This window comes from Aythya ferina (assembly GCF_964211825.1).
Source record: "Aythya ferina genome assembly, chromosome: 9".
Taxonomy (NCBI): domain Eukaryota; kingdom Metazoa; phylum Chordata; class Aves; order Anseriformes; family Anatidae; genus Aythya; species Aythya ferina.
The window spans coordinates 23,724,188-23,752,057 of NC_140305.1; the positions used below are offsets into that span (position 1 = coordinate 23,724,188).

Consider the following 27,870-nt stretch of genomic DNA (forward strand, 5'->3'; position numbering starts at 1 on the left):
CAGCCTCTGAGCCTCCTAAAGCGAGGAATTCCATCACTTCTTTCATCACTCTAATATTCCTTTAAACAACTGTATCATGGGATCTATTGTACTTAGCTACACCACGTCTACCGTACAGTCCATGTTTTTCATCACAGGAAGCAGCTTGAACTGCTTATAACACATGGAGTATACATTTGTCTTGTTGTAGAACAGCTTTATATCGTTCAGCTGGCTTTACAGCCTCTTACGTGTCTAAAGATAAGCATGTTTGAGTATAATCCTGAAGTTTTTATCTTCTGCATCATCAGCCTGCACTTTAGTTACCACTTCGTATTATGCTTTTCTGAGCAGCTTTGAACAAGCCTAGCCTGACAATTAAGGGAGTGAACTGGCAAAACTCTGCTAATTTCTCTCCCTTTCCTTTCACTCTTATCTCGTTCCCCAAGGTACACGTCTTTATCTACCTGTTTCCAAGAAGGTGTTCAATTAATAACTCAGAGGAGTCAGAGCTGATAGGATCTTTTCATGTATTAATTTAACTCTTCGTTTTACAGGAGGTGCCAGAAAAACGCTGTTTTCATGCTTTCTCTGTTTATCCTGGCCAATTTTTAATTTTAATTTTTATTTTCTTATAGGGTTGAAGTTGCATGCTCCAGTTCTTTGATTCTGCTCCCAGCAAGTTATCGGTGATTGCAGTAGGGCCTTGCAAGTAGCTGGGGCTCTCACTGCTGTACTGAATAACAGTTTCCTTCTGTATTAATGTAGATTTTTTTTTTTGTATGGTGATTTTTATTTGCAGGAAAAGAAAAAAAAAAAAAAAAAAAAGAACCCGCAGACACCCACCTAGGATCTAGAAATATTAATGGTTTGTTATTCAGCCTCTTTGTGTATTTCTGGTGACAAGAATAATGCAGTACATCAATGATGAGTACAACAAAATTAATTTCCAGTGGAGACGATCACAAAACTAATGCAAAGACAGTTTGTGTGTGGCAGTCACTTAGCAGCTACAGACAGCAATGTTTAAAAGCTCCCTGATCTTTCACTAGACCTGAATGGGAATATATTTATTTTCCATTTGTGCTGGTCTTGCGGCATTCAAACTTGCAGTAAGTGTTAAGATGAATTGATACTATAACAAATACTCTTGGCTTGTCTGCAATTTAAGTGTGTCTGGTCCCTAGAAGTATCTACATCACTGGCAATGTGAGCTGAGAGATACAAGAAAAAAAACCTAGTTGCTCTTGGCTAGAGCTGGAGAAGAAGACACCCAACTCCACAGAAGAGCAGGTCAGTTAGTGAACGTGAAATGAATGAATTTCACTGAGAAAACAGGTAACCAACAAACAAAACATGAAGTTCTACACTGAAAAAAAAAATTAAAACCAGAACCTTTTGTTTGTTTTATTGGAGGTGGAGTTAATTCTTTATTGTTGTTTTTAATATTGAAATATACTGATAAAGGATTTTAAAAATTTATTTTCCTATTACTTGTAAATAACTGTTCTAATTACTTTCAGAGGGAGTAGAAACCATGAATCTGAAACCATCAAAAATGAATAACAAATACTGGCAAATGACAAGTGGAGTTTGGCTCTTGATTTTCCTTGTTGAAAGAACACACAACTTTCAGTGAACCATTTTCCTGGAAAACCCACAGAATCCAAAGGTATCTAGTGCAGAAATTGGTATGAAGTACAGAAAAACAAACAAACGAAAAACCCTACCCATTAATAAGCTTTTCAAAATTATCTCTTTTTCTGCCAAGTTGTTTTCTTCATTCACCACAGGACTTTCTATACTGATTTTTTTTTACCCCCTTGGCAATGCCATTTTTCAGGTAGCAAAGTTGTATCACCAGGACAAAAAGCTGGTTTACATTCAGTGAGGATTGTAAAAAAAATGTGGAGTAACAGTTAAATTACTGATTCTGTGCTTAATACCGGCTACTGTTTCAGTTCTCAGTCTATTTCATGGAAATCTTAGGAATGTGAAGTCCAAGTTAAATAACCTCTGGGATACAGCAGCTTTGGAATATTTCCAGTGCTTTGTTCCTATTTTCCAGTTTATCTCGCTGGTGTCACTGGAGCAGATGACATGAGAAGCTGCAGGTGACTTGCTGGCTTGCAAACCTGCCGTGTTGGAGGGCTTGGCTGCCCTGTGGTAACATTAAACGTCTTTAAAGTAGGATCTAGTCTTGTAATATCAGCCAGCTCGAAGCATTTTAACTGTGCCTCTCAACTGTAGGTTCTGGCCAAAGGCTTCAGATAGCTCAGGAATATGGTTTAAAGAGGAGTTATTGCAAACGGAACAATACATAAAAAGGTGGAATTCTGCCCTTCTGAAGCCAAGTTCTGCAAAAGTTTTTTAGTATTCAAGTATTTTCCTTGATAATAGTGCAAAGTGAAACATAAATGATAATGGACAGTAGCCTTTGCTATTTTTCTATACATCTGTTCAGATTGACTGGATTCTGGACAGATTACTGCAGCAAACAACATCAAAGTGAAGGCAAGATACTGGACGTGGCTGTGGCTTGGAGTAATTGTGAGCGACCTGACTGAGGAGGACACACATTATTTCTTGGGATCTGATAATTGGGTTTGTGATTTACCAGCTGTTGCTGCTTTTTCATGGGAATCTTTGTGTCCTAAGTATGCCTTTTAAAGTAGCCCCTTCTAGTAAATCAGAGGTAGATAAGTCCCTTGGTTGAAGGCTTGGGGACTGAATTCAAAGCCCAGAGGAGAGGTTATTGAATGCCCACGGGCAGAAGCCAGGGACCTCGGGCTGCTGCGGATTCCCAAGTGCTGTGTGCTGCTCGACGAGGAAGAATACGTACTGACAGTGTTCCTGAAGGCACACTTCAAGGACAGAATTAAAACATTTCCGTAGGGTGTAGCCATCAATCACCAGAAGGATGTTCGTGTACACCAAGTACAACACAGCACAGCTTTCCAGCGACCTTAACACACCAGCCAGCACAGGAGCTGCTAGAGTAATTACAGATTACATTAAGTATCAAGTAAAAGCCAACAGCCAACTACGAGGCGAGCCTTTTATGCATTATTAAAATCATATCCTTCCCAGAAGATTCAAGCAAATAAAATTGTATTTGATAATGCAATCAGTAAAAAGTGAGTTTGAAAAAACCTTGCCTTTGTTGATAATGTCCCAAGAAATCCTAGGTTTTATATAATGCCTAATATACATAAATGTTGAAATAATCCCTTAGGTAAATTAACAGTTTCAGTTGCACAGGCTGAGACTGTCTTGATTTTTTTTTTTTTTATAATAATTATACTTTATTAAGAAATAATTGTTATATACCAGGCATGCATCGCACCTAGGTTAACAATTAAAGACTATGGTCGCCTGATATTTCTGCAAGTAGAATATAGAAAATTATAAGAAGCATGAAATTGGAAGAATTGTTCCTATGAATCAGGAAGCTAGTTCTTCTTCCCAAGCAGCTGGCTGGGCCAGTTTGTTTTAAAACAAGGCACATGCTATTCCTATATATCACATACGCAATTTTGGAAAAAGGTTGACACTGAAGGATAGTGTAGAGCAGGGTTAGTGTGTTGCTTCTCTCATCCTACCTGGTCCAGGAGCAGGCTGCAGAGCTGTCAGCAAATGGGCTGAAGCTGCACTGACCATTGAGAGCGTGCCTCAAAGTGGGATGCTGTGCAGATCATCTGAGTAAGTGGCAAAATGACTGAAAATAATTAAGGCCAAGATAAATCAGTTTTGTGACAATACGTTTTACACACAGAACACCACAGCTGCAAAGATCTTACTCTTCCATCACCAGCTGGCATAGCGGTGTAAGAGCCTACCCCTGCCGTGCCTAAATGAGGACCCATGTGCTTAATTGTTCTTTAATTCCCCAAACCTGTAAGAGTTGCTGCAGCTTTGTGCATCCCACCAGAGCTGTTACCCAAACAGCAATTACTGTCTGGTCTGTTTCTCCTAGAGCACAAGGCAATGCTGCTTCCAGCGGGAGGCAGCTGAGAGTTTGTCTTTAATTTAGGCAGTTTTAGCTACTCCAGATCTAGATACGGTCTGAACCGTGGCTTTTGAATCAAAGCTGCCCTAATAAATTCTATTTTTTACTTTCTAAAAGCCAGATTGCTTATTTAAAAAACAAAGCATAGGTTCCTTTTTTTTTTTTTTTTTTTTTTTTTTTTTTTTCTAAACAAACCAGAACCTCTCAGGCCGAAGACCTTCTCTGGGGTTTTGCTGTTTGCTGTTGCAGGGAACCTGCCCATGGCACTGGGAGCAGGCACAGAGAGCCCAGGGCAGCGCGTGGAGGTGTGCCTGCTGAGCCCAGGGCTGGATCTGGCCCACTGTTCTTGCTGTGTGAATAGACATCCTCTTTAAGTACTTCAGAGCTTTGTAATTGATGTTTTCCACTCATTTTCTGCTAGTTCTGTATTTCGGTCGAGTGGCGTTTCCTCAGCTTTCAGATCTATGCTCGAACACTGGAAATGCTCACTCTCATGCATAATGAAAGAGGAAAAGTTGCAGGGGAGGAATTTATTGGCTACGGTCTCCATTCCTGCTCTATATCTTGCTCCACAAGCTCCCACAGCAAGTGAGTGGTAGAGCCAAGAATAGAACAGCACTTCTCCGACACCCAGTCCCGTGCCTTAACCCCTGCCTCCCGTGAGAAATTTTGTTTCGCTTTTCTGTGCGGCGCAAAGATAAGATCATACTTTATTTTGGTGTACAAATTGATCTCCAGGGTGAATGAATAAGGTTGGGAAATAGCCAGAGAATAACCCAATGTAAACAGTGAAACATAAGGAGGACATATATATAATGCTGCCGCTTCTCAGACTGCTGTCTGAGAATTAAGAGAGAATTAATTAAAAACTACATGAAGGGACAGAGTTCTTGCGCCTTTGTCTTGGACACACGAGCTCTTCTTCAGGGAAAAAGGGAAAATTTTTCTGCTCAGCTGGGTGCTCTCAGGGAGCAGGCAGAGGAGGTGCAGAGGTTGTTCTCTCCACTGGTACCTGCTTTGTCGGGGATATCGATGGCAGGTGCAGTGATATTTCAGAAACCAAAGGCATTCGGAAAAAGACAGGGTTGGTATGGGTTGGCTGGTGTGTTCCAGCTGCAAGGTGCTGCTATTTTTGCGGGTTGAGTCTAATAAGGAGTAGCTTGTGTGAACTTAGCTAATATGAAGTCCCCAACTGCACCCAGCATTTACCACTGGCCATCGCAGCGGTGGGCGCTGGAAGTGCTGGCTCAGCACCCTTAGCTCCTCAAATGACCACTTCTTGAAGTTTGAACAAGGAAATAATACCCTCCCCAAAATATCTAGCTGCAGTGGTTTAAAATGAGCTCGGCTGATATCGGTGCTCACATTGTCCTTTGCTTTGGTGTCCACCAAACTTCCATCAGATTCATGACTACACTCGTGCTAAAAGGTCCAAACTTTTCATGATTTCTCCTCCAGAAAGACTTTGAGTTTTAACAAAGTTATCACCTTGCACTCAATTCCAGGCAGCATAAGAGCTTCTCTTTTACAGCCCAATGTGTGAGCAAGAGGCAAGGGCTTAGTGCCACAGGTGAAGCCTTGTTATGTGCAGAAGAATCATTGTCTCTGCAGATCCTAAATTTCAATCTTTCTCCCCCTGCTTCTGTAAGGAAATTTTATTTGTGCCTATACATCCACTTTGGATAACATTTGTACAAGCTGTTGCTGAAGGAGGATATCGGAAGTGATCTTTGCACCCTACCCTGGATCCCACCTCTCTTTTAAAAAGCCATAGAGGTTTGAAGAGTAAATATTTGGGAGAGATTTATTTCTAAAATCTCTTCACACATCATGAGCGGGTGTGTATGTGTATATGCACACACACATATATATGTATATGTATGTGAGAAAAAAATAGGAATCACTGTGACAGGATAGACTAAAGGTGACGGTAGCTTTCTGTGTCCTTTATTCATGCTTTTTCTATAAACATTTACAAGACAAACTGCAAATATGTTTGGAAATGCCCCCCCCATTATTTTCGGCACCTAACTGAGTGGAGGCAGAAGCAAATGGCTGGGGGAAGCTGAGGCATGTGCTTACGGCACCGCTGGGACACAGAGATCCCTCTCTCCCGATGTAAAGTAAGACATTTGCTTGCTCACTGGCTAGAAATGATTGGGACTTTTTTGGCAGTGCTTTACACTCGGGAACTCTTTATTTCTCACCACTGAAGCATTTGGTGGGAACATGCCAGCTTCAGTGAAACTTTTGTAATAAAAAGTTTGTTTTCAGGCTAGAACTGAGAGGGAGTGTGTCCTAACCCTGAGTGCCTGTCTGAGAAGAAGAACTTAACCCCCAAAATCTTCATGTTCCCAGAGAGCCCTAAGTCTGGGTGTTATTGGAGTGGTCTTTTCCTTTTCCTGTGCTTCTGTAAAAACAAAGCAAACAAACAAACCAAAAGCAACGAACAGAACCCACTTCTAAGTGCATCTTGCTGCCTTTGGGAAAACTTCGGATATTTTGAAATGATTTCTGGGATGGGAAAAATTATTTTTCTTCTTTGTACCTCAGCACTTTGTCATGAAATTTGCATGCATCTGAGGTTTTGCTCTTGATGAACGAGCTCTCATCTTTACAGCCTGCTGTGAAATAGGCTTAAGGACTTTCCTGAGCAATGAAAACCAAAAGGTTAAACCACAGATACCTTAGGAAATGCGAAGAAGGAGAAAACCAGATCTTTGCTTTCCTGCCTTTTCTATAGGGTTTTATCGTTTGTCCTTCAGCCAGATGCCCTGGTGTGGATGCTGGCTGCTCTCGCTGAGCAGGACATGGGAGCAGAGCAGCGCTGTGCCCTTGGCAGGGCTCCAAACTGGGGCTGCAGCAGCTCCAGGGCCTGGCAGCACCTCACTAACACTGCCCCAGCTGCTTTGTCCAGATGGGCTGGGCTCTTACGAGCTTTTTGGTTGCTGGAGAAAAAGCTGAAGGAAAAGGCAGACCTGCAACAAGCGTGAGATGCCATTCCCTGCCCTCCTCCAGGCAGCAGGTACCACAAGGCTGCTCCTGAAGGGCTGCCAGAGAGCTCATGGTGCTGAGCTTTTGGTTAGAGTCCATCAAAGGCAAAAGAAACCTTACAAATCACTGCACCGTGTAAGCATCCCCCTCGGGGAAGATGCCGGAGAAGAAACGGTCGAACAGATGTGTGCTATTAAAATGTACTCAGATTAGGGTGATGAGTGCAAATGAAAGAAACAATATAGAGCAGCAAATGGGAATACAGTGGAAATTTTCCCAAAGACCTTTTGAAAAGATTACTCAGTAGTCATAGTATCAGGATGCTGTACTTGATGGCTCTAGAACAGCGGGACTTCAGAGTACATTGGGTTTAAGTGTGGTGGAGGTGTTGATACCCAGCCTTTGGGGAATCCTTAGCTAGCAGAAAGGGCTGAGCGACATTATCTGTGCTCATCTCCTAAACAGATGCGGCAGACTGTGACACAGGAGCGAGTGATTCCTATCAGATGGGGAAGGAATGAAGCACACTCAGCTTCTGCCAGCTGCAGGTGTTGTCTGTAAATGCCCTCTATTGATATGATGTATTGGTCGATGCACATTTTCATATAAGCCTCAACAAACTGAAGCAAAAGTGCTCCAATGCTATCTTCCTTCTTCATGCCTTTTAGAAACAGGTATTGAATCAACTATGAATACAATCATTTTCCATGCGTTTATGATTTCAAATTAATGAAAGCCATATAAAAAAATAATTTAAAGGCACTTTTCTAAGAGAACAAAGGCAAAGATAGAATGTGGTTCAGCTCAGCCACTATGGAAGTCTTGAAAGTCCTGTGAAAGGTAGCAACAGAGCAGAAGATTTGCTGGGAACTGGACAGCAAAGCAAGCTAAAAAGTCGTATGTTTTCTGAATTATTTGTGTGAATACCTCAAATTTGCTCCGACAAACATTTTAATTTCAAGTTTAATGTTAATAGATTGAAAGAGTTATTTTTTTTCTTCCCCCCAACCAATTCTTACTCAGACTTTGAAGTTGATAATTTTAATTCAGCAGGGAACGGATGATTTTCTTTGATGTTTTATTGCAATAAACATGCTACATCTAGGCACCATTTTCTCTCCCCTGTTCTCTTTTATTCTTTATATGATGCTATTTGCATGTTAGCTACAGCAGGCATCAAATAAAACGTTTAATTAAAAAGTATTATCAGACGTCCAATGTAAAATCAAAGATCACATGCTCTCAGAGATCCAGTACCTTGATACTGCAGGAACAGGTACCTCAGAAATAGTCAGGTGGGGTAGATTAGACAGTAATTTATGCTAGCTTGTTTGCTTTTCCTTAGTACTCATTCCAGATACTGTAACCTGTTAGAGGTTTTAAGACAAAATAATAATTTCTAAAGTGAAATGTAAAAGGCTTCCAGTTTAAACAAAACTGATCAAAAAATTATGGAAGTAGGAAAATGAGACCTTTAGAATAAATACGACCAAAAGCATAATAAACACTGACTGCGAGCATAATCCTGAATGCTAACATAAATCCGTTTGTTGTAACAAACATTTAGTCTAATTTAATCTTTGAGTGTGTTACTGCCAGAAAGAAAAGGTTTTACAGGCTCTAATGTCTTGGTTACTCTGAAAATTCAACTCCAGCTATCGATACCGATAGCATTTCCCACTGAAAAGACCATTTTAATTATCAATGTCATCTATCTCAGTGAGGTCTATGCGTGTGTATCAATTACAGATCATTCTTCAAACTGCTAATAAGTTGGGTACGGACACGGGATTGAGAGATAAGATGAGGCGGCTTCTCACGCCGCCCGTGGAAGTTGATGGGGTCCGGTGGTGTGCTCTTACCTGCGAGCTTTTGTTTTGCTTCTGAGTCACTTTGACTTCAGATTAGGTAATCTAAACGACTGGTAGGGAACAGTAATTTTTTTTGTATTCTTTCACGCTCAGAAATTATTCCAACAGTTCTTCCGGCTGATAAATCGTAACCAAGCTGGTTTCTAATGCGTCTTAACGCTCAGCCGGTATGCGCAGAATGTTATCAGCTGTAGTGCTACAGATAGGGGAGGTGGAAAAGTGGTTTTAAAATTGTGTTGAGCTACTGCAAAGAATTTCCATTTGCCTCTCAGACATTGCCTTCTGCAATCCCAAGGCAACTGCATCTACGTGGTGGGGTCTGCCAGGAGGGATGCTCTGCAAAACACCCTTTGGGTCCAGTGGCTCCAAAGAAGTTGTGAACTACACGAAGTGTTGTGATTGCCCAGCAGGACAACAGAGAAGACCTATGGTTCTTCTTACCATCTCCCCTGGCATCTTTCCCTAAAAGACTTTAAATTACATTTTTTTTTTTTTTTTTTTTTTTTTTTTTTTTCCCAGAAGTGGTTTTGGTAACAGTGCAGGAATGCAAACAAACAAGTAAAAGTCAGTCTAATCAGCCCAAGATCCAAAATTTGGTACTTGGCTTCGTTCTTGGGAGTGACCAGTGTTTTCAGAAACAAACTCAATATAAATATCCCTGTATCTAATGGAAATGGACATCTTGTTTAAATTCAGAAGCAAAAAAAAAAAAAAAATGGGGTTAAGTGTAAGACCCCCGATTCAATTTGCATGTTGAGTAATCCGGACTGTAAGAGCAGCTCTGTCGTGTTAAGGTTAGGTCTTTCCTGTGGCTGTTCAAGTGGGCTCTGAAGTCTTTTTACCGTGTTGCAGGATATTGAGGGGGGAAGGTCTGACCTCCATCCATTTTTTCAGACACCCTTCTGCAGGTTTCATCACACTCCCCGTGCCTCGCACGCGGGACCTTGCTGAGGGCAGGATAGGTGCCCAATTGCCTACATACAATTTCATCAGGAAAGGTGTATGATTTATTGCCCTGTAAAGGGTTTTGACATGAAGCCTGTGAAAAGCACTATATAAATGCCAATACAATATAAAACGTCACACAAATACTTTACTCATTAATTCCGACCCTGTGCTTTTGGACTGGAGAGAAATGGGAGTGAAATATGAATGTGTTCCTTATGCTTTAGAGGGAAAAATGGGTTTGTGGATTTTATAAAGGCTGATGTGTTAACCTGTCTTTGTGGTTCCTGCAAAGAGAGGCAGGAAGACGCCCGCGCTTTACTGGCTGTACGGCTCCGAACGAAAGCAGTTGAAGGACCAGCAAAGAGAAACTCCGGGATCTCGCTGATAATCCTGGGTCGGCGTCCTGCTCTCACTGACACAAGCAGCTAATTTTAGTTTTGGCTCAAAAAATTCATTTATTGCAGTGTTGCCAGCCAGAGGCCCCTTTACATTTTCTGCTGTCGTCCCTTTACATTTCCCCCCTTACGTTTAGTCGTGTCATCTTGTTCAAGCAGCCAGATACCCGAAGCTTCCCCAGCCTCCCTGGTACAGGGCAGGCCTGCTTTTGCACAGGGCTCCAGTGAAAGAAATCATGATTTGGGGAATGGCAGTGCCCTGCTGGAGCTGCTGGGTGCTTGTTGCTCCGTTTCCCCTGCGAACACTGCCTAGAGGGGACCGCAGCTCCCCAAGCCCACATCCCACCTACCCACAGCCCCTTCCTTCTTCAGAGCCACCGGGGAGGCCCCCAAACACCCCTCTCTGCTTCTGTAGGGATTTTCTGACCCTGTCCATGCCACTGTGCTTAGCGGCAGCCAGCCTGGCCCCCTTGGTGTAATCAGCCCCTGTGCCGAGTCACCTACCTGCACAGTGGGGCTGCCTTTTTATTTTAATTTGTTTTTGCCCTGTGACCGTTGCTGAGCACTGAGGTAGAGCTCACCTCCTTCCTTTATTTTTACCTGGGATTGCTTTTCAAATCTCTTCCCCTTTCTGTCTTTCTCTGCGATTTTGATTATTTCAATTTTCGCTTTTAATAGGATGTTCACTTTCGGCTGATCTCTGCTGACATTTTTCCCTTTTGATTTGTCACACTATTAATTCCCCTCTGCCCAGTGTTTTGTCTACATTCAGAGCATGTTTGTTCTCTCTCTAGTGGCCCGTAATTACTTCCCCCCTCCTCCCCGTTACTTTTTCCTGTTGCATCTCCTTTAGGAGCAGGCAGACCAAGGGTCACCTCCTGAGGATATGAAGACACGACTTTTTTGGTTACGTGGTGCTCTAATTCTTGGGGAGGAGCTTGGCTTGGGGGCATTGGTTGTACCTCTCTTTGGTTAACTGGTAAATAAATGTTACGTTTGCAGCTGGGGGATGCACGAGTCCTGCTGTATGTCCTGGGATGTCCCTGCCCTGCCTCCTCCTTGCGGGGCTGGGGGCTTTGCTGGATGGATTCCTCACTGGTGGAGATGTTTGTGCCTCTTTGAGGTCTCTCCTAAGGCTTTGAGGATTTCCCTGAAAAAGGTTAAAAATTGTGGTTTAGATCTCTGCAGTGCATTGCTGTGGTGCCTTGAAGCAAAGCCCTGGGATCTGGTGAAGCCTCCCTCTGGTTACACGAGGCTGCAAGTCCCACATGAAGGAGCCACGATGAGGCAGAAAACAAAATTTTCTTCTTCTGTGCTCCATGCTAAGCCCCGTCCTGCTCTTTCCATCCACCCACTGCGTCCTCTTTCTTTTTCCTTCAGCCCAAACGGTGCCGAAACCCAAGCCCCCATGGGCAGATGTACTTCACTCACATCCATAAGGGCAGAAAGGTGATGTACCTCACCCTGCATCCCGCACCATTTCCACGGGGAACCATCCCCGGCGGAGACCTCTCCACCATCCCCTGCGCACCCCTCAACGCGCGACCTCTCTCCCTCCATCCCCCGGGGGTAGCATCCCTTCTGCCGGGCACGGGAGAAAGCCGTGTCCGCGGAAATCTCCGCGGGATGCTGGGGGGAGCCTCGGTGCCCCCTCCTGAGCCCTGCAGTGCTGCGCCGGGGCCGCGCGGGGGCGCCGCAGACCGCGCAGGAGGCGCGCAGCGTTGCGCGGGGCGAGCCCGGCCGCGGGGGCGGCGATTTGCGCGCAGCGCGCAGCGAGAGGCGCAGCCCCGGCCGCCGCTTTGCGCCCTTCTCCGCGGGGCTGAGGGTCCGGGGGGGTCGGGATCGGGGTCCCTACACCGGGAAGGCACCGAGGAGAGTTTGGTGCAGGAGTAAAATTGGGGGGAAAATAAGAAAAAGCGGTTTTTTGGGGGTTGGGAAGGGAGCCGATAAGTTGTAGGGCGCAAAATGAAATGTCTGGGGCTTACGCGAAGGCATGTTTTACAAGGGAGAGGGAAACTGTGCAGAAAATGCAAGCGCTTTTATTGCTGGGTTTCATTGCCTGCATCGCGGTGGATGCTTTATGCTACGGAGAGCAAGTTTAATTGAAGCAGATCGCTGATTTCGTCTAACAGGGGGCACGGGTTTTGGGGTTTGGGTTGCCTTGGGTTGGTTTCCAAGTTAACCGTTTCGGGGAGCAGAGGCAGCCAGGAGCGGGCTCCGCAGCCTCCGAGCTCGAGCCAGCAAATAAAAACACATTACATGAAAACAAACACCGAGCCCGGCTATCAGAGCTTCCATCTCTCTCTATTATTTTCCCTCGTATTTGGACCTATTTCTTTTTTTTTTTAAATCACATCTGTCGTTCCCAGCCTTTCCCAGGACCGCCGAGCAGAGCGGACAGCTTCCATGTGACCACCTAGCACAGGAGGCATTTTCTACTGGGAAACTTCGGAGCCCTTTTCTCCCTCCCTTACCTTCTGGGAGCTCGGAAAGGAAAATTTGCAAGCTTCCCAGCGATTAAAGCCTCCGTATTTGTCTTCAGACTCACCGGCTTTATCCAAACTTTTGTGTGTGTGCGTGCGTGCCCCCCCCCGTGCATTTGTAAAGTAGCCCCATCTAGCAATGATAAATATCCCTGTTGATCACTTGATTGATTACCTCTCGGAAAGGTCACGCGGGCTTGCAGTAATTTCCTTTTGCCTAAGGCTCCCTTTTCACTTTTACTCCCCGCACGACAGCTCCAAGTATACAGGATCTTTAGGTTGGATTTTAACCCCTCCATAGCTCCCCGAAAGCCGGCGGGGGAGCCGGAGGCGCTCGCCCGGCGGGGTCCGGCTCTGGGAGCCCCCTCCCCGGCTCGGCCGGGGGCTGGGGGCCGGCTTTAAACAACCAGACAAGCTATTAATTTACCCGTGCTACCCGGGGTCCTGAACCCAATTAATTTCTAATAATTACAGCCCAAGGGGGCTGGAGAGATCCCTCTGCCTCTTTCTAGCCTTGCCACTCGGCGGCACCGAGGTCAGCGTATAATAATAAAGTGTATATTTTGAAAGTGATCAGCAGAACAGTGAGTTATTGCAATGAATGAAAATTGTTTCCATTTTGCCTAATTGAGCCCATGGCTGAAAGCTGCAGTTCTGAGACTAAATAAAGAGGACTGTTTCATTTCAACGTGGGCTGGAAATCCCTGCGTTGCTTTTTTTTTTTTTTTTTTTTTTTTTTTTTTCGGTCGCCCAGCGAGGAGCTTAATTTCTTAACAGCAAACCCGAAATCAAGCGTTGGGTAAACAGTATTAATAATTGCATTACAATGATTAAATTAATCTTACTGGTAGCTAGGAGAATATAGATGGCGATTGAATAGCACGACGTAAAGTTCACTGCACAAAGACAATAGCCCAACAAAATACCTCGATGAAGAATTCCAACTTTTCTCCAAGTAGGCTGCGGGGCTCGTTCAATTGTCATGTAAGGAAGAGAAAATTTCCTGTTACGGGGAATGTGCGAGGGGGTGCTTGTGCTCTCCCGGCGTGGACGAGAAAACCATCTCCCACCCCCCACCCCCCCTCCCCAAATAAATATTTTCGCGTGGCCGTGGACCCGCTGCAAACGAGCTCTCGTCCCCGCAGCCGGCCGTGAGGGGAGGCGGAGGAGGCTGGCGGCGAGGCCGAGCCTCCCCCCGTCGGGAACGAAACGGATTTCCCGGGGGGGTCGTCGCGAACACGCGGGGACAGGAGCGAGCGTGGGGAGCCTGCGGCTGCCGACCCCGGGGGCGGCGGGGAGGGCGGGCAGGCGGCGGGGGGCGGCCGGGAGGCGGCCCGGGATGGCGGGGGGGGGGTCCCGGAGGGTGGCGAGGCACCTGCCGGGCTCCCGAGGCCGCCGGGACGAAGGGCAGGTGGCGGTGACAAGAGGGAGAGGGGGGGTGAGGGCTGCCCGCCCCGGGAACGCCGCATCTGCGCTCCCACGCGTGTCCTCCCCGCGAGTGGGCAGGGGAGCGGCAGGCAAAGAGTGGGGCGCAGGGCTTGGGGCTGGCCCCCGGGAGGGGCTGGGGGCTTCGAGGGGGCTTCGTGGGGGCTTTGCGGGGGTCTCCGCTGAAAGAAGTAGTAGGGTTTAAGGGAAGGGGGGAGTTTTGCAAAGCCCCCTCACGGGGGATTTTGCTTTTCCCAGACGCGGTGGCTACGTGGGTCGGTCTCGGGGGTGTTTTGGGGACCCACCTCTGGGCAGCCCCACTCCGGGAGGCGCTGCCTGGAGGGGCTGGAGGCGGAGAATAACGCCCGGCCTCCGAGGGCAGCCCCGCAGCCCGGCCCCGAGCATCCCCCTGCGGCGGGCAAGGGCTGCAGGGCTGGGATCTGCCCCCCAAAATAAATAATTATAATAATAATTATTATTATAATTATAATCATCATCCCAATCGCAAATCCCAAATAACGCCCGGCATCAAGGGCGGCTCGGCAGGGCGAGTTCCAGCCCTTTGGGGAGCGGTGCGGGAGAAGGGGGACCCCATCCCGCGTGGGTCCGGGGGGGCACGGGTGGGGTGCGGGGGTCCTGGCCGGCGGGGGGGGCCCCGATCCGCAGCACCGGCAGCGAGAGGGGAGGGTGGAGAAGGGGAAGGGGCGATGCTGAGGATTTTATTAAAACAAAAAGTTGAGCAGCGTGTATGTACTGGCGCAGCACCGAGTCTGAAAGATTGTAATTTTCTTTTATGGTGTCTGGCAGGATTTGCAACAGATATTAATGGGAACATAAATAGCGCAGGGAAGGTATTGAACAAAACTGTTTAATGCAAGGAGGTTGTACCGGAGGAAAATCTATATGTAGTTGGGATTGATTCATACCTCGGACACAGCCATCCCCTAAAGGAGTTCCCAATTTCAGCGCGCTCCCTCTTTGATTGGCAAAGCCTGTAATTAAAACAGATTAGAGCGCTCGGTGTTTCTGTTTTAAAAGCACTTTTTTCTGCCCAACTGGCGGTGGCTGAGCCGAGTTCAAGGTGGGGAAAGTGTCCGCGCTGGGCGAGCGCGCAGCGCAGCGATCCGCGCACACAACCAAACCCATCACCACGTTATCTCTGCCCACCCGTGTGTACGCGGGGATCCACGAGAACCGCGGCCGGATGAAAATAAACTTAAACTTAGGGCACGGACGCCGGAACGGCGTTAATAAGCGAAAAATAAAAAATAAAAAAAAATAAAATAAAAGAGAGGAAAAATGAAAAAATGGGGAGAAAAAAAATGTCATTTCTTCCAGCCCCGGCCCCTGCCCCGGCGGGGGCGCGGAGCTGCCGGCTCTCAGCCCTCCGGCGGCGGCTGCCCGGCCCGGGCCGGCCCCGGTGGCGGCTGTCAGGGTCCCCCCCGGCGGTGATGGATCGCTGCAAACTTTTTTTTGGCGGCGCTGAAATGTTGAAGAGCGGGGGGGAGCCGCCCGTGCGCATGTGCGAAGGTGTCCAAACTGACAATGCTGGAGAGATAGCGAGCCGGGTTTGCGAGAAAGGGAGAGCGTGTGTGTGCGGGAGAGGGAGAGGAGAGAGGGGGAGCGAAAAAAAGGAGGAAAAAGAGAGGAAAAAAAAAAAAAAAAAGCCCCCCCACCCCCCCGGCAGCATCGGCCGCGGGACTGGCAGCATGCGATCCAAAGGCAGGGCGAGGAAGCTGGCCGCAAGTAGGTGCAATCCCCCTTTCTCTTGGCTTTCCACCCTCGCTCTCTGCCATGTTGCACAGACGGGGCTGATGCGGCGAGGAGCTTGGCCGGCAACCTGCAGCATCCCCCGGCCCGGCTCAGCTCGGCTCGGCTCGGCACGGCCCGGGGGCGGAGGGGTGGGGGGGGGGGAAGCTGCGGGGCTGCAGCCGGGGCACGGAGCGGGGCCGGATCCTGCGTGGGGGCTGCGGGCTCCCGGCGGGAGGTGGGGAAGGAGTTGAGGAAAAGTTCAGTGGCGAGCGCTGGAAGTTGCTGCCGCCGCCGGGGGCTGGAGGGGGGGGGTCGGGGGGGGGGATGTGCGAGAGGCTGCGGGCCCTATAGTGGGCGCTGTGGGCTGCGCGCAGGGCTGGGGGCCGCGGGTGGGGGTGCGGGTGCGTGCGCGCACCGAGGGGCCCCGCAGCTCCGCGGGGGCGCGCAGGTAGCCGGCCCCCCCCCCCTCCTCCCTCTGCTTGTGCCCCCACCCCAAAAGGAACCCCCCCTCAGCCCCTTTATCCGCGGGTTTCGGGACCGACCCCACCGGGCGGGGGGGCCGTGGGAGCGCGGCACGCGTGGGGAGGCTGCGCCGAGGTTGCGCGGAGGTTGCGCGGAGCTGGGGGGAGGGAAGGGGGGGCGGCGGCCGGGGGCAGGGGGAGAGGCTGGAGGCAGCCGCGGAAAAGGGGAGCGAAACGCCGGGATTTCGGGCTCCTCTCCAGCGGTTTTTTATACGCTTTGGCCGCCCCGAGGTCTCTGCTCCGCGGGGCGAGGGCTCGGCCGTCCACACGCAACCGCCGACTTATTTAATTATTTGTCCTACGCTCGCTCCATCTGTTTCTCCTTTCTGATAGAGATCTTTGCTTTTAACTGCAGCGGTGTTTTGATTTGATTTGATTTTTATTCTTTTTTTTTTTTTTTTTTTAAAAAAAGAGGGAATCAACAACCAAACTTCGCCAGCTTTGGCGTCCTATTTTAAAAGCAGCTGATGTCTTTATTTTCCCTGACATATCTGAGCAAGTTTCAGTTGATATCCATGTCTCTGGCAACCCACATTCCCGAGTGAAAAAAAAAATAAATGGGCAGGCGAAAAAAAAAAAAAAAGGAAAGAAAGAAAAAAAAAGAAAGTCAGATGAAATGTTGCATAAGTTGCGTGACGTAAAAAGCAGATGCTTATTTACTCTTTATTTGTGAAAAAAAAAATAGAGGAGCGTGGAAAAGGGGGAGCGAAAGATCTCTCCGCATCATCCCCAGCTTTGCCGTGAACCTTAACAATACCGGCAGCAACCTGCCTTTGATTAGGTGATTTTCGAGCGGGGAAGCCGGCGCACACAGTTTGCAAACAAAAATGTTGCTCGGTGCCCAGCTCGCGGTCCCTGCTCCGGGGCTAGCACCGTGTCCGCGGCTGCATTAACTAATCCTCCGGCTGCAATCCACTTCTAAAGGAAATCGGGTTTAAAAAGCCGGGATTCGGGCGTTTTGCGAAAGGCTCGCTCTTTTTTTATTTTTTTTTTTCTCCCCCTCCCCGAAGAAGCGCTCGGTTTCACGGCAAGTGGAAGCGGGGTCGGAGGCGACCCCTGCGATGTCGTCGGAAAAGTTTGCAGCTTTTCGGTGCTTTCTTTCGGGGCTGGGACCAGCAAGCATTTCGTAGCCTTCACCCTCTTACGTGGAAAAGCGGCAGGGATCGGGATCCAGCGCGCCCCTTGCATTATTTCACTTTTCATTTTTTTTGTGTGTGCGGCAAATAAAAATCGCCCCGATTGTGTGGCTGCCGCTAATGCTCAGGAAAGCTTTTCCCTCGTCGTCACAGGCGGGTACCTGCCGTGAACATTTGCTCGGCCTCGGTGGAAAACTGCCGAAAACCAATTTGGAGGTGTCCCCCCCTTACAGTGCGCCCAAACTATAAAGAAAAAAAAATAGAAGGAACAAAAAGAGGAATAACTAGTAGGGAATAACTATTGATATATATATATATATTTTTTAAAGACCAGCTTTAAAAACAGGGGGAAAAGGGAGCTGAAGCCTTCCTCGCTGCAGCGCTTGCGGGGCGAGCGGTGCGGGGCCGGGTGCGGGGGTCCGGGGCCGGCCCTGGGGGTGCGGATCCAGCTTTGGGGGTACGGATCCGACCCTGGGGGTGCAGATCTGACCCTGAGGGTACGGATCTGACCCTGGGGGTACGGATCTACCCTAGGGGTGAGGGTCCAGCCCTGGGGATGCGGGGCCGGCCATCCGCAGCCGCGCTGCACCTGCGTGGTCCCCCGCGGGTCGCGCAGCGCCGGGCAGCCCCAGGGCCTCGGGGAGCTTTTTTGTGCCGGTCCGGGGGGGTTGTGCCCCCCCCGGGGATCCCTTATCCCCGAATAACCCCCGCCCCAGCCCCGGCCGCCGCAAGCCCGCAGCCCTGCAGCCGGCCCGGGGCAGCCCCCGGCCCCCCGGTAGCCTCGTAAAGAGGCAGAAGGTGATCAGCTTAGGGGAACACACGTGAAGAAGGAGGCACTTGTTACTTTTACACTTTATCACCACTTTTTTACAGGCAATTTAGTGCGGCCAAGGTAGATCCAGATCCCCCTAACCATCTGAGATAGTAAAATAACACTTTCCTAAGTTTCAGCAGCTTTTCCTGCGCCTGTAATTTGCCTCAGCCTAGTACTTAAAAAACCCCGATTGAAAAACAGAGCCGGCAAGTTTATTTGCCTGTTTAAGACTCGGTCCGGGAATTTGTTTTCGAGCAGGGAAACGTTTGCCGTGCCCGGGCTCCCAGCCCTCGCGGCGGGGCTCTTCGCTCTCCCTTGCTTTACCGGTGCCTATACCGCAGCCGGCGCCGTGCAGCCGGCACGGCTCGGCTCGGCTGGGCTCGGCTTGTCCCTGCTCGGCTTGTCCCGGCTCGGTTTGTCCCGGCTCGGTTTGTCCCGGCTCGGTTTGTCCCGACCCGGCCCGGCCCGCAGCATCCCGGCGCGGCGCTGTCCCCGGGTGGCTTCTGCGCGGCGGCCGCAGGCACGGGAGGCTCCGGGGCCGGCCGAGACAATCCCATTACATGCCGGGCACATCGTCCCGGGGCGCTGCCTTAACCCTTGGCAGGGTGCAGGGCGGGCGGGGGGCTTTCCTCGCCCCTTGCTTCCTTTCCTACTTTCCCTCTTCATTTTCCCCCTCTTTTTTTTGCCCTTCATTTTTCCTCTTTTTCTCCTTTTTTTTTTTTTTTTTTTTTTTAAATTCCTTCCTTTTTCTTTCTTTCTTTCTTTCTTTCTTTCTTTCTTTCTTTCTTTCTTTCTTTCTTTCTTTCTTTCTTTCTTTCTTTCTTTCTTTCTTTCTTTCTTTCTTTCTTTCTTTCTTTCTTTCTCTCTCTCTCTCTCTCTCTCTCTTTCTCTCTCTCTCTTTTTCTCTTTCCCTCTTTCTTTCTCTCTTTCTCTCTCTCTCTCTATCACTATTTCTTTCTCTTTCTTCTCTTTCTTTCTTCTTTCTTCTCTTTCTCTCCTCCTCTCCTCTTCCTTCCTTCCTTCCTTCCTTCCTTCCTTCCTTCCTTCCTTCCTTCCTTCCTTCCTTCCTTCCTTCCTTCCTTCCTTCCTTCCTTCCTTCCTTCCTTCCTTCCTTCCTTCCTTCCCTCCCTCCCTCCCTCCCTCCCTCCCTCCCTCCCTCCCTCCCTCCTTCCCTCCCTCCTTCCTTCCCTCCTTCCCTCCTTCCCTCCTTCCTTTTCTCTTTCCATCCTTCCTCCTTCCTCCCCTCTCTCCCTCCCACTCCCTCACCCAGTCTCTCCCTTCCCTCCCCTCCTCTCCCTCCTCTCTCCCCCCAATTTTTCCATCTCCCTCTCTCCCTGCCCACCCCCTCTTCCTCCCCCAGCAGCCACCACCACCACATCTGGCACCGCCGCCTGCCCCTGGGCAGCCACCACTACCTGCTGCCCCCAGCTGCCCCCAGCTACCCCCAGCTGCCCCCAAATGCCCCCAAATGCCCCCTGTCTGCCCCCCGTCTGCCCCCCGTCTGCCCCCAGCTGCCCCCCGCTGCACCGACCCGGCTACAGTGAGGGGCAGGGGCAGGACACAAAGGGGAAGGAGGGTCCGAGGAGCAAGCTCGTCATTAATGCGGCCCTGCTTGTAAATGAAAAATGTAACCCTTGTTAATTAGCGCTGTTTACACGGGGTACAAGAAACTTAAGAAATGTTTCTACAAAGGGGAAGGAACTGTTTACAAAACTCTTTCAAAAGTGTGACATATTGCTGCAGTTCCAGCACTAAAAAGCCAAACACACTTACACGCCTTTGAAGTTGGCTGGCTGAGGCAACATTATTTGACTCGGATTCAGCTATTGCTTGTGGGTATAACTAATGGCTTTTACCTCGTCCGTGGGCTGGGAGGGGCGAGGGCCTGGGCGCCGCGGCCATTGGGTCCCCCCGGAGCGCCGGGGCTGGCTCCCCGCCAGCCCTGCACAATGTCAACATTGAATATTTGAATTCCCAGACTCTATTTAACAACTTTCTAAATAAATAAACTCATTGTGTGTCTGTGTTTAAAATTATTTCACCTCTTGCAGAAAAGCTGCAGCATCCTATTACACCGGCCTCTCGGGCTGCTTTCCCCCCCCCCCCTTTCCTCCCCCCCCAGCACACGCGAACGGGGCCGAGGGGCTCTGTCTGCGGCCCCATATCTCCCCTGATCCCTTTCTCTCCGTCTCCTCGCGAAGCACGAGTGGGAGCCGCTCAGACACCTCCCGCCCCGCGCTATCTAATCGCTCCCAAAAACAAAGCCAGGTTCACAAAGCCAGTTAAATATTAATCATTTCCAAAAGGAGGCCCACGTGAGTGCCATTGCTGCGGCGGTGCCCTGGACGTACTCAATCATTTTGGCTGCCGTACCATAGGCGGGCTCCAGGGACAGCTTTCATTGTTGTTGCCATAAATGGCTATTAGTGTTCATATTCACCTATTCACCCAGTTATTTGTGTGGATGTGTGTGCGTGTGTGTGCCCGTGCCTGCTGTGCTTGTGTGCAGACGTGTGCATTCACAACACACCTCTCTGCTCGTGCCACGGAGCTCTATAAAGGTGTATGATACCTACATGGAGCTGTATAAAGATACCTATAGAGACACCTATATGTGTGTGAATGTACAGCTGAAAAAGCAGGTAAACACACCAGACATCTGCAATTGCACTCGATGCATGTGCTGTGTTACAGAGGGATCCCCAGGCTCCTGTGGGTGCTTGCAGGCTCTGTACCCATGGCTCAACAGCCCTCGGGGTTCAAGATTTTTGTGGCTACCTACAAGGAGCTCGGACCCAGAGCTGGGATCTGCAAGCCCGGACGTCGGTCCCTGGCTTGCGTCCCAAGTGCATTAATTGTGGACTTCCGTGGTGGGAGGACGCACTCTGAAATATTTATTGACTTCACATGTAAGCAAAGATGTTTGGCCAGAGAAGATGTTTCTGGCCGTCTCGGGGAGCACGGCTCTCTGATGGTTGCTGGAGATGAAGGCAGGGTGTGCTGTGAGGACAGGTACCTGCTGCGTCGGCGCTCAGCCCAGCCCGCTGGAGGGTGGCTGAGGAAAGGGCAGTGGGAAGCAGCCGGAGTTTTATAAATCTCAGCTAATGAAGCCTTGTCCACAGGAATTGCCCTGTCTCGCTGTAAACCAGTTTCGAAGCAGATGTACTTTAACTTTGGAAGGGACTGCTCAGACGCTCAGGTTTCCAGCTAAGAATTCAGGATATTTGTTTGTTTAAAATTTAACTAGGTTTGCTGTCATTTTTGGAGCAAGTCAGAGCTCTTTTGCCATGATTTAATACAGTCAGTTTTACATCATTTTAGTTTAGTTAGGCAAGGCTGTGAGTTCCTACATGAAAAGCAGAAAGAGGTTTAATCATACATAGCTTTTCCAGCTAGCAGATACAAGTGTAATACTATCCAGTAGACAGAGCTAGAACTGGGCAAATGCAGATTAGAAATACAGTTTATATTTTAAGTAGTGGAGGTATTTAACCATTAAAACAATTTACTGAGAGCTGGGTGGATTTCAACATCACTGGAATTCCTTTGTCTTAATTAAGGTTGGCTGTTTTTCTAAAAAGATATGAGCTAATCCAAACAGGAATTAATTTAGGGAATTCCTGTAGCCTGTGTTGTGCAGGGGGTCAGAGCAGACCATTCTTCCTGGCTTTATACTCTGTGCACCTAGTTAAGGCAGCGCCTTTCATACGGAGGCATTGACTCGAGGCTGGGCTCACAGAATTGCTCTTTAAAAAATGAAATGGATGTAAAAAAAAAAAAAAAAAAAAGAAAAAAAACACACAGGCTTCGGCTCAGACAACGGAGAACCGATGCCTGGCTCGAAGTCTGCTGCTCTTTTCCATCACTGCTGCTGCTTGTGTCTGCACTGCAGGGCTCCCGGTGGCTGCTCCTCATCTCAGGGGTGCCCAGTGCCTGTGCTTGAAAGCAAAAGTCCCCAGAGGGGTTTTACACAGGTGGGAAGGGGAAAGGAGCCCGTGAGGTTAGGATGCTGTGAGGGGGTCCCGAGGTGCAGCTGCAAGATGCTCTGTGGTGCTAAGAGGTGGCTGTTGTTACCCATGGAGCCAGGACTCTGCCTCTTTGCATTGCTGCTTTAAATCTGAAAATTAAAATGCCCAGGGTATGGAGCAGTCCTGCCTGGTGTTCACAGACCCTATGCTCCCCCTCTTTTGTGTGCACGTCCAGGCTATCGCTGGGCAAAGCCTTCTCCAGGGCTCTTGCAAGAAAAGGCAACCCCAGAGCCGTGTAGGAGGAGGGAAGCAATGAATATTATGTTTGGTGCTAAATGTGTAACAAAGAGAAAGAAGTGTGAGCTAATCCAGCAATAGGAGCTGAGAAGTGAAATACAATTTGTTTTATTTCAGGCTTTAATATCGTGGTCTGTTTCAGGGGAGCATTATCTTTTAAACTAGGATATCTGCAACGGCATAAAACCCCACTACCTTGAGGGAACGTCAAAGTTTGATCTCCAAAATAAAGGAAATTCGAAGTTAAGGCTGAAATGTACCACATGGCCTCCGAGTCCCAGTAACAACAGGAGGCAAGGAGGCAGCTGAAGGTACGGCTGTGCGTGGGGACTGCCCCAGCCATGGCAGAGAGGTGGCATGAATCTGAACGGGGCTGGCACGGCGCGGAGAGGCGCTGGCTCAACAAGATCTGCGATGGGCTCAACGCTTTTTGCAAGCCTTGGCTGATCTGTGAGGAGCATGTGGGTTTTATGGTGGCAAGTCTGCCTGATAGGGCTTGATTCGTACAATAGGAACACTCATTCCCCTTTGGCACTGGTAGTTTTTGTTTAGAAAATCTCATATTAGGGCAACATTTTTGGACAGAAAAGAGATATACAAAAATTACTTTTTTTTTTTTTTTCATCAAGAATTGCTCATATGTCTGATCATGTGCATTACTCCTTAGCCCTGTTTAAACTCTAAACTAAATTTAAATTGCCTGTAAAATAATACACAGGGTGGAAACTGCCACACGACTGTAGCCCCCTCTCCCCGACCCCAGCCCGGTTCCCTTGCAAAGCAGTGCTTTTAGTTTCAGGACTGCAACGAGCTACAAACCAGAGGAGCAAGACTTCTGTGAATAGGTTATTTTTGGCAGTTGCATCACCGATTATGTATAAAATTTCAAAAAGTATGAGTTCTGCCAGTTTGATCTCGGAGAGGGCTACAGAAAATAGAAAGCCCCGAGACTGCTGTAACATCATCCTATTTTGTCTATTAGCTCTCATTAGATTACCAGGATACCGAGAGCTCCGTATCGGCCAATCTAACAAAATCTCCCAGGTGGCTTAAATTAAAAAAATTAGCCATAAATATATTCTGCATAATGCAATTTATTACGGCTGTTTATTGTGTGCGGTGGGAAAACGCCTGGTGTCGGGTGATCCGAGTGCAGCGCGCGTGCCCCGCTGAAGCTGGTTACACCGCGAGGGCCCCCGCTGAATTTGGAGCCCGGCACCCTGCAAAGCCACACACATGTGGCACGGGCCTCGGGAAGCCAAAAACTGCAGCTGTGGTGGGGGAGCTGGATGCCAGGGGAAGGTGGAGGGTGTCTGGAGGCAGCGGTGTTTGCTGGAGAAAGCGGGGAGCAAACGGTGCTGGCCCCAGCATGGATAAACCCAGTTGTACTGGGATCGGGGGCTCGGCTGTGCCCCCCTGGAGGTTTTTCCTGGACGAAAGGCAGAGGGGATGGGGCTGTTGGGGACGGGGATGACACGTCCACCTGCTGCTGGGGAGCTGCAGCAGGGAGCTGGTGGCTCCAGAAACAGCTCCTGCCCCTTCCCCTGCCTTTTTGCACCAAGTCAGCACTCCAGCAAGGGCAAAATCATTCCTCGGTTTAACAGAAGTCTCCCCCCACCCCCCCCGGCTCCTTCACACACACATTAACACCAAACTGGCAGGGCTGATGGAAAAGGATTTTGCATTTTGGAAGCTGAGCTGGCTCAGCGCTCGCCACGGGCCCGATCCCAAACCCACTGCTGGAGCCCGTGGAGGTCGCACCGAGTCCCAAGGGCTTCGGAGTGAGTCTGGCCGGAGTCACCCCCCTCCCTTCCTCCTCCAGAGCTTTTATCAGCAGCCTGTGCTCTGCAGCGAGCCCCGAGATGTGACGGTGTAACAGATACCTGCATTTACATCGGCCTAAGTGAATTAGGTCGGCCCTGTAATCTGGCCTCGTTTAGGAGCTGTTTCAGCCATTAGGATGAAACACGAACGCTGCTGGTGGGACTGTGGTGAGCCCACATGTTTGTTTCCCACTGTGCCCCCTCCCTTCAGCCATCCCATGGGATGGGGCTGTGGCAGGGGCCTGGGGAGGGGACCCGCACCCTGACAGTACCCATGTCCCCTGCATTGCATCTCTCCAAATAGCCCAAATTTGCATCTTCTAACCAGATATTTTTTGCTGCTGAAAGCACCTGGTACCTGCAGGTATGTGCTGCTGCTCGTGCTCCATCACTGCCTCCCTGCTTCATCCCATACAGGTGTGTGAGAGGTGAGGACTGACTGCCAAGAAAAAGCACCCCAAAACATCTAAAACATGACTTGATGTGCTTAAATTTTTGGTTTAAAAGCTATTTAACATTTGAAGCATCTGACAGAAGTGATTGACTTTTCCCTCTTGAAACTCCTCTGCCATTTGAACTCAACGTGGGCGTTTCCACTGCATTTTATTCACTTGCACCTTGGTGGGGAACTAAGCAAAGCTTTCGGTGTGTTTTAATCCTTCCCTTTCTCTTCGTGGCTCTGCACGAAGGGAGGAAAGGAAACATGTTACTTGAAAGAATTCTGAAGCGATATTTCTAGTTTACTTTTTTTAGGCTCTTGGTGTATTTTTGGCTGCAGGGACTGGCATGGGGATTGGTCTAAGAATACACAACAAGAGAAAAATAAATTGGCTGTATCTGTGCTAACAGCACCGCTTTATACTCTTGGTGTTTTTTTTTTTTTTTTTTTTTTTTTTTGCTATATCATGATAATGGTAATTTACAGCAATAATTAAGACCTGTGAACAGGAAAAGATGAATGGTATTTGTTTGTCCTGATTCTTTCAGTTTGTATAGTAGCAACGTCTGAGTAGTCTGACTGCCTATGGAGGTGCTATTAAGCATCTGTGCTCTGCCTGCCCAAATAATTGCTGTGCAGCGGGTTGAGATATGTGGTGCCATGCAAAATGAGATGATGCACTTGGCCAGACAGGACGCTGGATGTCAGAGATATCTGAAGGATGCGAGCAGGCTCAGAATGAGAGAAGAGATGAAATGAGCTGTGCTGGACCAATGCCCCAAGTGAAAGCACCACCAAACCTGTGCCTCACAAGCTGGCACAGCATTAGACTTGGGATGGGATGGAGCAGGGCTTCCCCCTGAAGGGTCAGCTGTGCACTGAACCCAGGAGACCCATTTCCAACCTGGCACTGTGATTTATGAAGACTGGAGTTACAGGAGTGGCCACAGAGCCCTGCCAGCACTGGGTGCTCCTTCTGCTGAACCCTGTGCAAACACAGGCAGCTCATGCAGAGCTTAGGACCTAAGAAATGCAAATTAAACCTCAGGCTTGGTGCGCTATGTATGCAATTACCACATTGTTGGAGGCAGAAATAAAATCCTGGGCAGAAGTTGATGTTGTAAGGAGAATCCACCAAGTTGGGGCTGCGTAGTGTTGGGCTTTCTGCTTGTGTGCCAGTGGGTGTGCTTCAGTTTTTCTCTCCCTTTGCCTTCCAGTGACCCCCTTGCTCTATTTTAGAGGGCCCTATTATTTTTGTCTGTGTCTGTTGCGTGACCAAGACATGTTAAGCCGTGAGGATCCTGCAGCATCACCCACTTGCTTTCAAAGCAAAGAGCCCTGAGATCTGTAGGGAAGGAAGGGGGCAAACCCAGCAGAAAATTCAGCCCCACAAAACCCTGGGGCTGTGGTGCCAGCACGTTTCCTGCCCCGGCACTGCCAGGGGGACGTGAGCGGTGTGGCTAACCAGTGCCAGCAACCAAAACGTTCCCCAAGCCTGCGAGGCTTATTATGGTTCTTTTAAAGTCAGTGCCAAGAAAAAGGGTCCACACAACCTCCAAGTGAGGCTTCATAAGCTCAGTTTTATGGTGGGATAATTTGGAGCCAAACCATCACGGATTTTGCATAGAGAAATACCCCAAGGAGCATCACCGACCGGGAAGAAAATATATTGAGGAAAGAGAAGACTGATAATTTTATGGCTTTCCTTGAAGTTAGGCAGTAAAATGGGCTTTATTTAGCAATTTCCTCACTTCTGATTGCAATTTTGTTACCAGTGCAATGTTTTTAGATATAATTTTCTGTGAATGTGGAGAAACTTTAGATGCCCAGGCTTTGTGCACTGTGCCCAGAGGTGCCACAGTGCTTCCCATGATCTGCCTGCAGTGTAAAACATTTGATTTTAGAGCAGATTGCTGGGCAGGGCGTGCTGGTAGCACTTAGCTCTGCTCTTAATGCTGTGCCTTGAGCCCATGTGGCTGGACAGCCCTTGGAAGGAATGGTATGAGCATTTGAAAGCCAACTGCATGGCTTGATCCAGGTCACGGATGAGGGACACAGATATTTTTCCAAGGATGAAGTATTTCTAACCTGAAATTTAGAACCCGGGTGGGGTGATCTTTGCACTCTTAAAGCTCATCTTCCCAAACAGGGGCTATTAAAATCCCTTGTTCCTTAGCCTTTTGGCCAAAGCACGTGTGCAAATCCCATCCAGGATTTCTCTGGTGGGATTAAGATAAACCTCCGCTATGTTTGCTCCTTGCGTGAGTAGTTATTTTTCACTCAGCATGGTTCAACTTTAACAAAAATGTATTTCACAATGTAATAATTCACACCCACTTTTCTTTGGGAAATCATTTATAGAAGGGAAGTTAAACATGGGCAGTCATTAGCGGGAGTACTGCTGATACATGCAACATGTCCAAATGTTGAGGGAAGTGATTGTGGGTACAGCAGAAGATGCCATCATGACCTTGGCAGTTTGTTTATTAGACACAAAATCATGGATATTTCTTCTTCCAGCTGTAACTGGTCTGAGAACTCAGATATAACCTTAAAAGCCCTTTCTGGGGTTTTGAACAGAATTTAAACCTCATCGCTGCTCAATACTATTTACGCAGCTTGAATGAGAAAAGGGAAAACACCACAGGAAAGAAAAAAAAAGGTGCAGAAACTAGAGAAAAAAAGGTTTTTCACCATGATGGCTGAATTTCCTCTTCAGTGTAGTCCCTCCTGGTGTCACTGCACAGCTGGAGCAGAGATGTGGGGAGCATTTGATGCCTTTCACCCACTGTGTTGGTGCGCCCTGTGCGCATGACAGCTGGTACCCAACGGGCTCCTCTGACAGCCTCTTGGGTGCTGCAGGCTCTCCCCGGCTGCTGGCAGCAGAGGTGGCACTGGAGGTAAGGCAGAAGTGTCCAGAGGACAGGCAGGTGCTCTGTGGGGAGGGGATGGATGATGGGATAAGCTGACAGATTGCTGTCAGCCCCCTGATCCAAAGCAGGCAGACACATCCTCT

General features: G+C 48.8%; 1 protein-coding gene and 1 long non-coding RNA gene across 7 annotated transcripts in view; one reads left to right on the plus strand and one right to left on the minus strand.

The window, feature by feature from the left end:
• Positions 1-1,306: 1,306 nt before the first annotated feature.
• Positions 1,307-13,715, minus strand: LOC311441761. The gene is made up of 3 exons (XR_014696203.1): positions 13,606-13,715; positions 3,582-3,697; positions 1,307-2,972 (listed from the first exon to the last, which is right to left on the minus strand). It is a non-coding gene; the product is annotated as an uncharacterized lncRNA (long non-coding RNA).
• A 1,896-nt stretch (positions 13,716-15,611) lies between these two features.
• The window catches only part of MECOM (MDS1 and EVI1 complex locus), a 317,440-nt gene continuing 305,181 nt past the window's right edge, over positions 15,612-27,870 (plus strand). For 4 of the 6 annotated variants that reach the window (XM_084530220.1, XM_084530225.1, XM_084530231.1 and 1 more), the window contains exon 1: positions 15,612-15,850. In XM_084530220.1, coding sequence (XP_084386346.1) covers positions 15,625-15,850 — 226 coding nt within the window. In that variant the 5' untranslated portion in view covers positions 15,612-15,624. The remainder of the gene's footprint in view (positions 15,851-27,870) is intronic. The other 2 variants (XM_084530226.1, XM_084530222.1) reach the window with 1 other exon arrangement.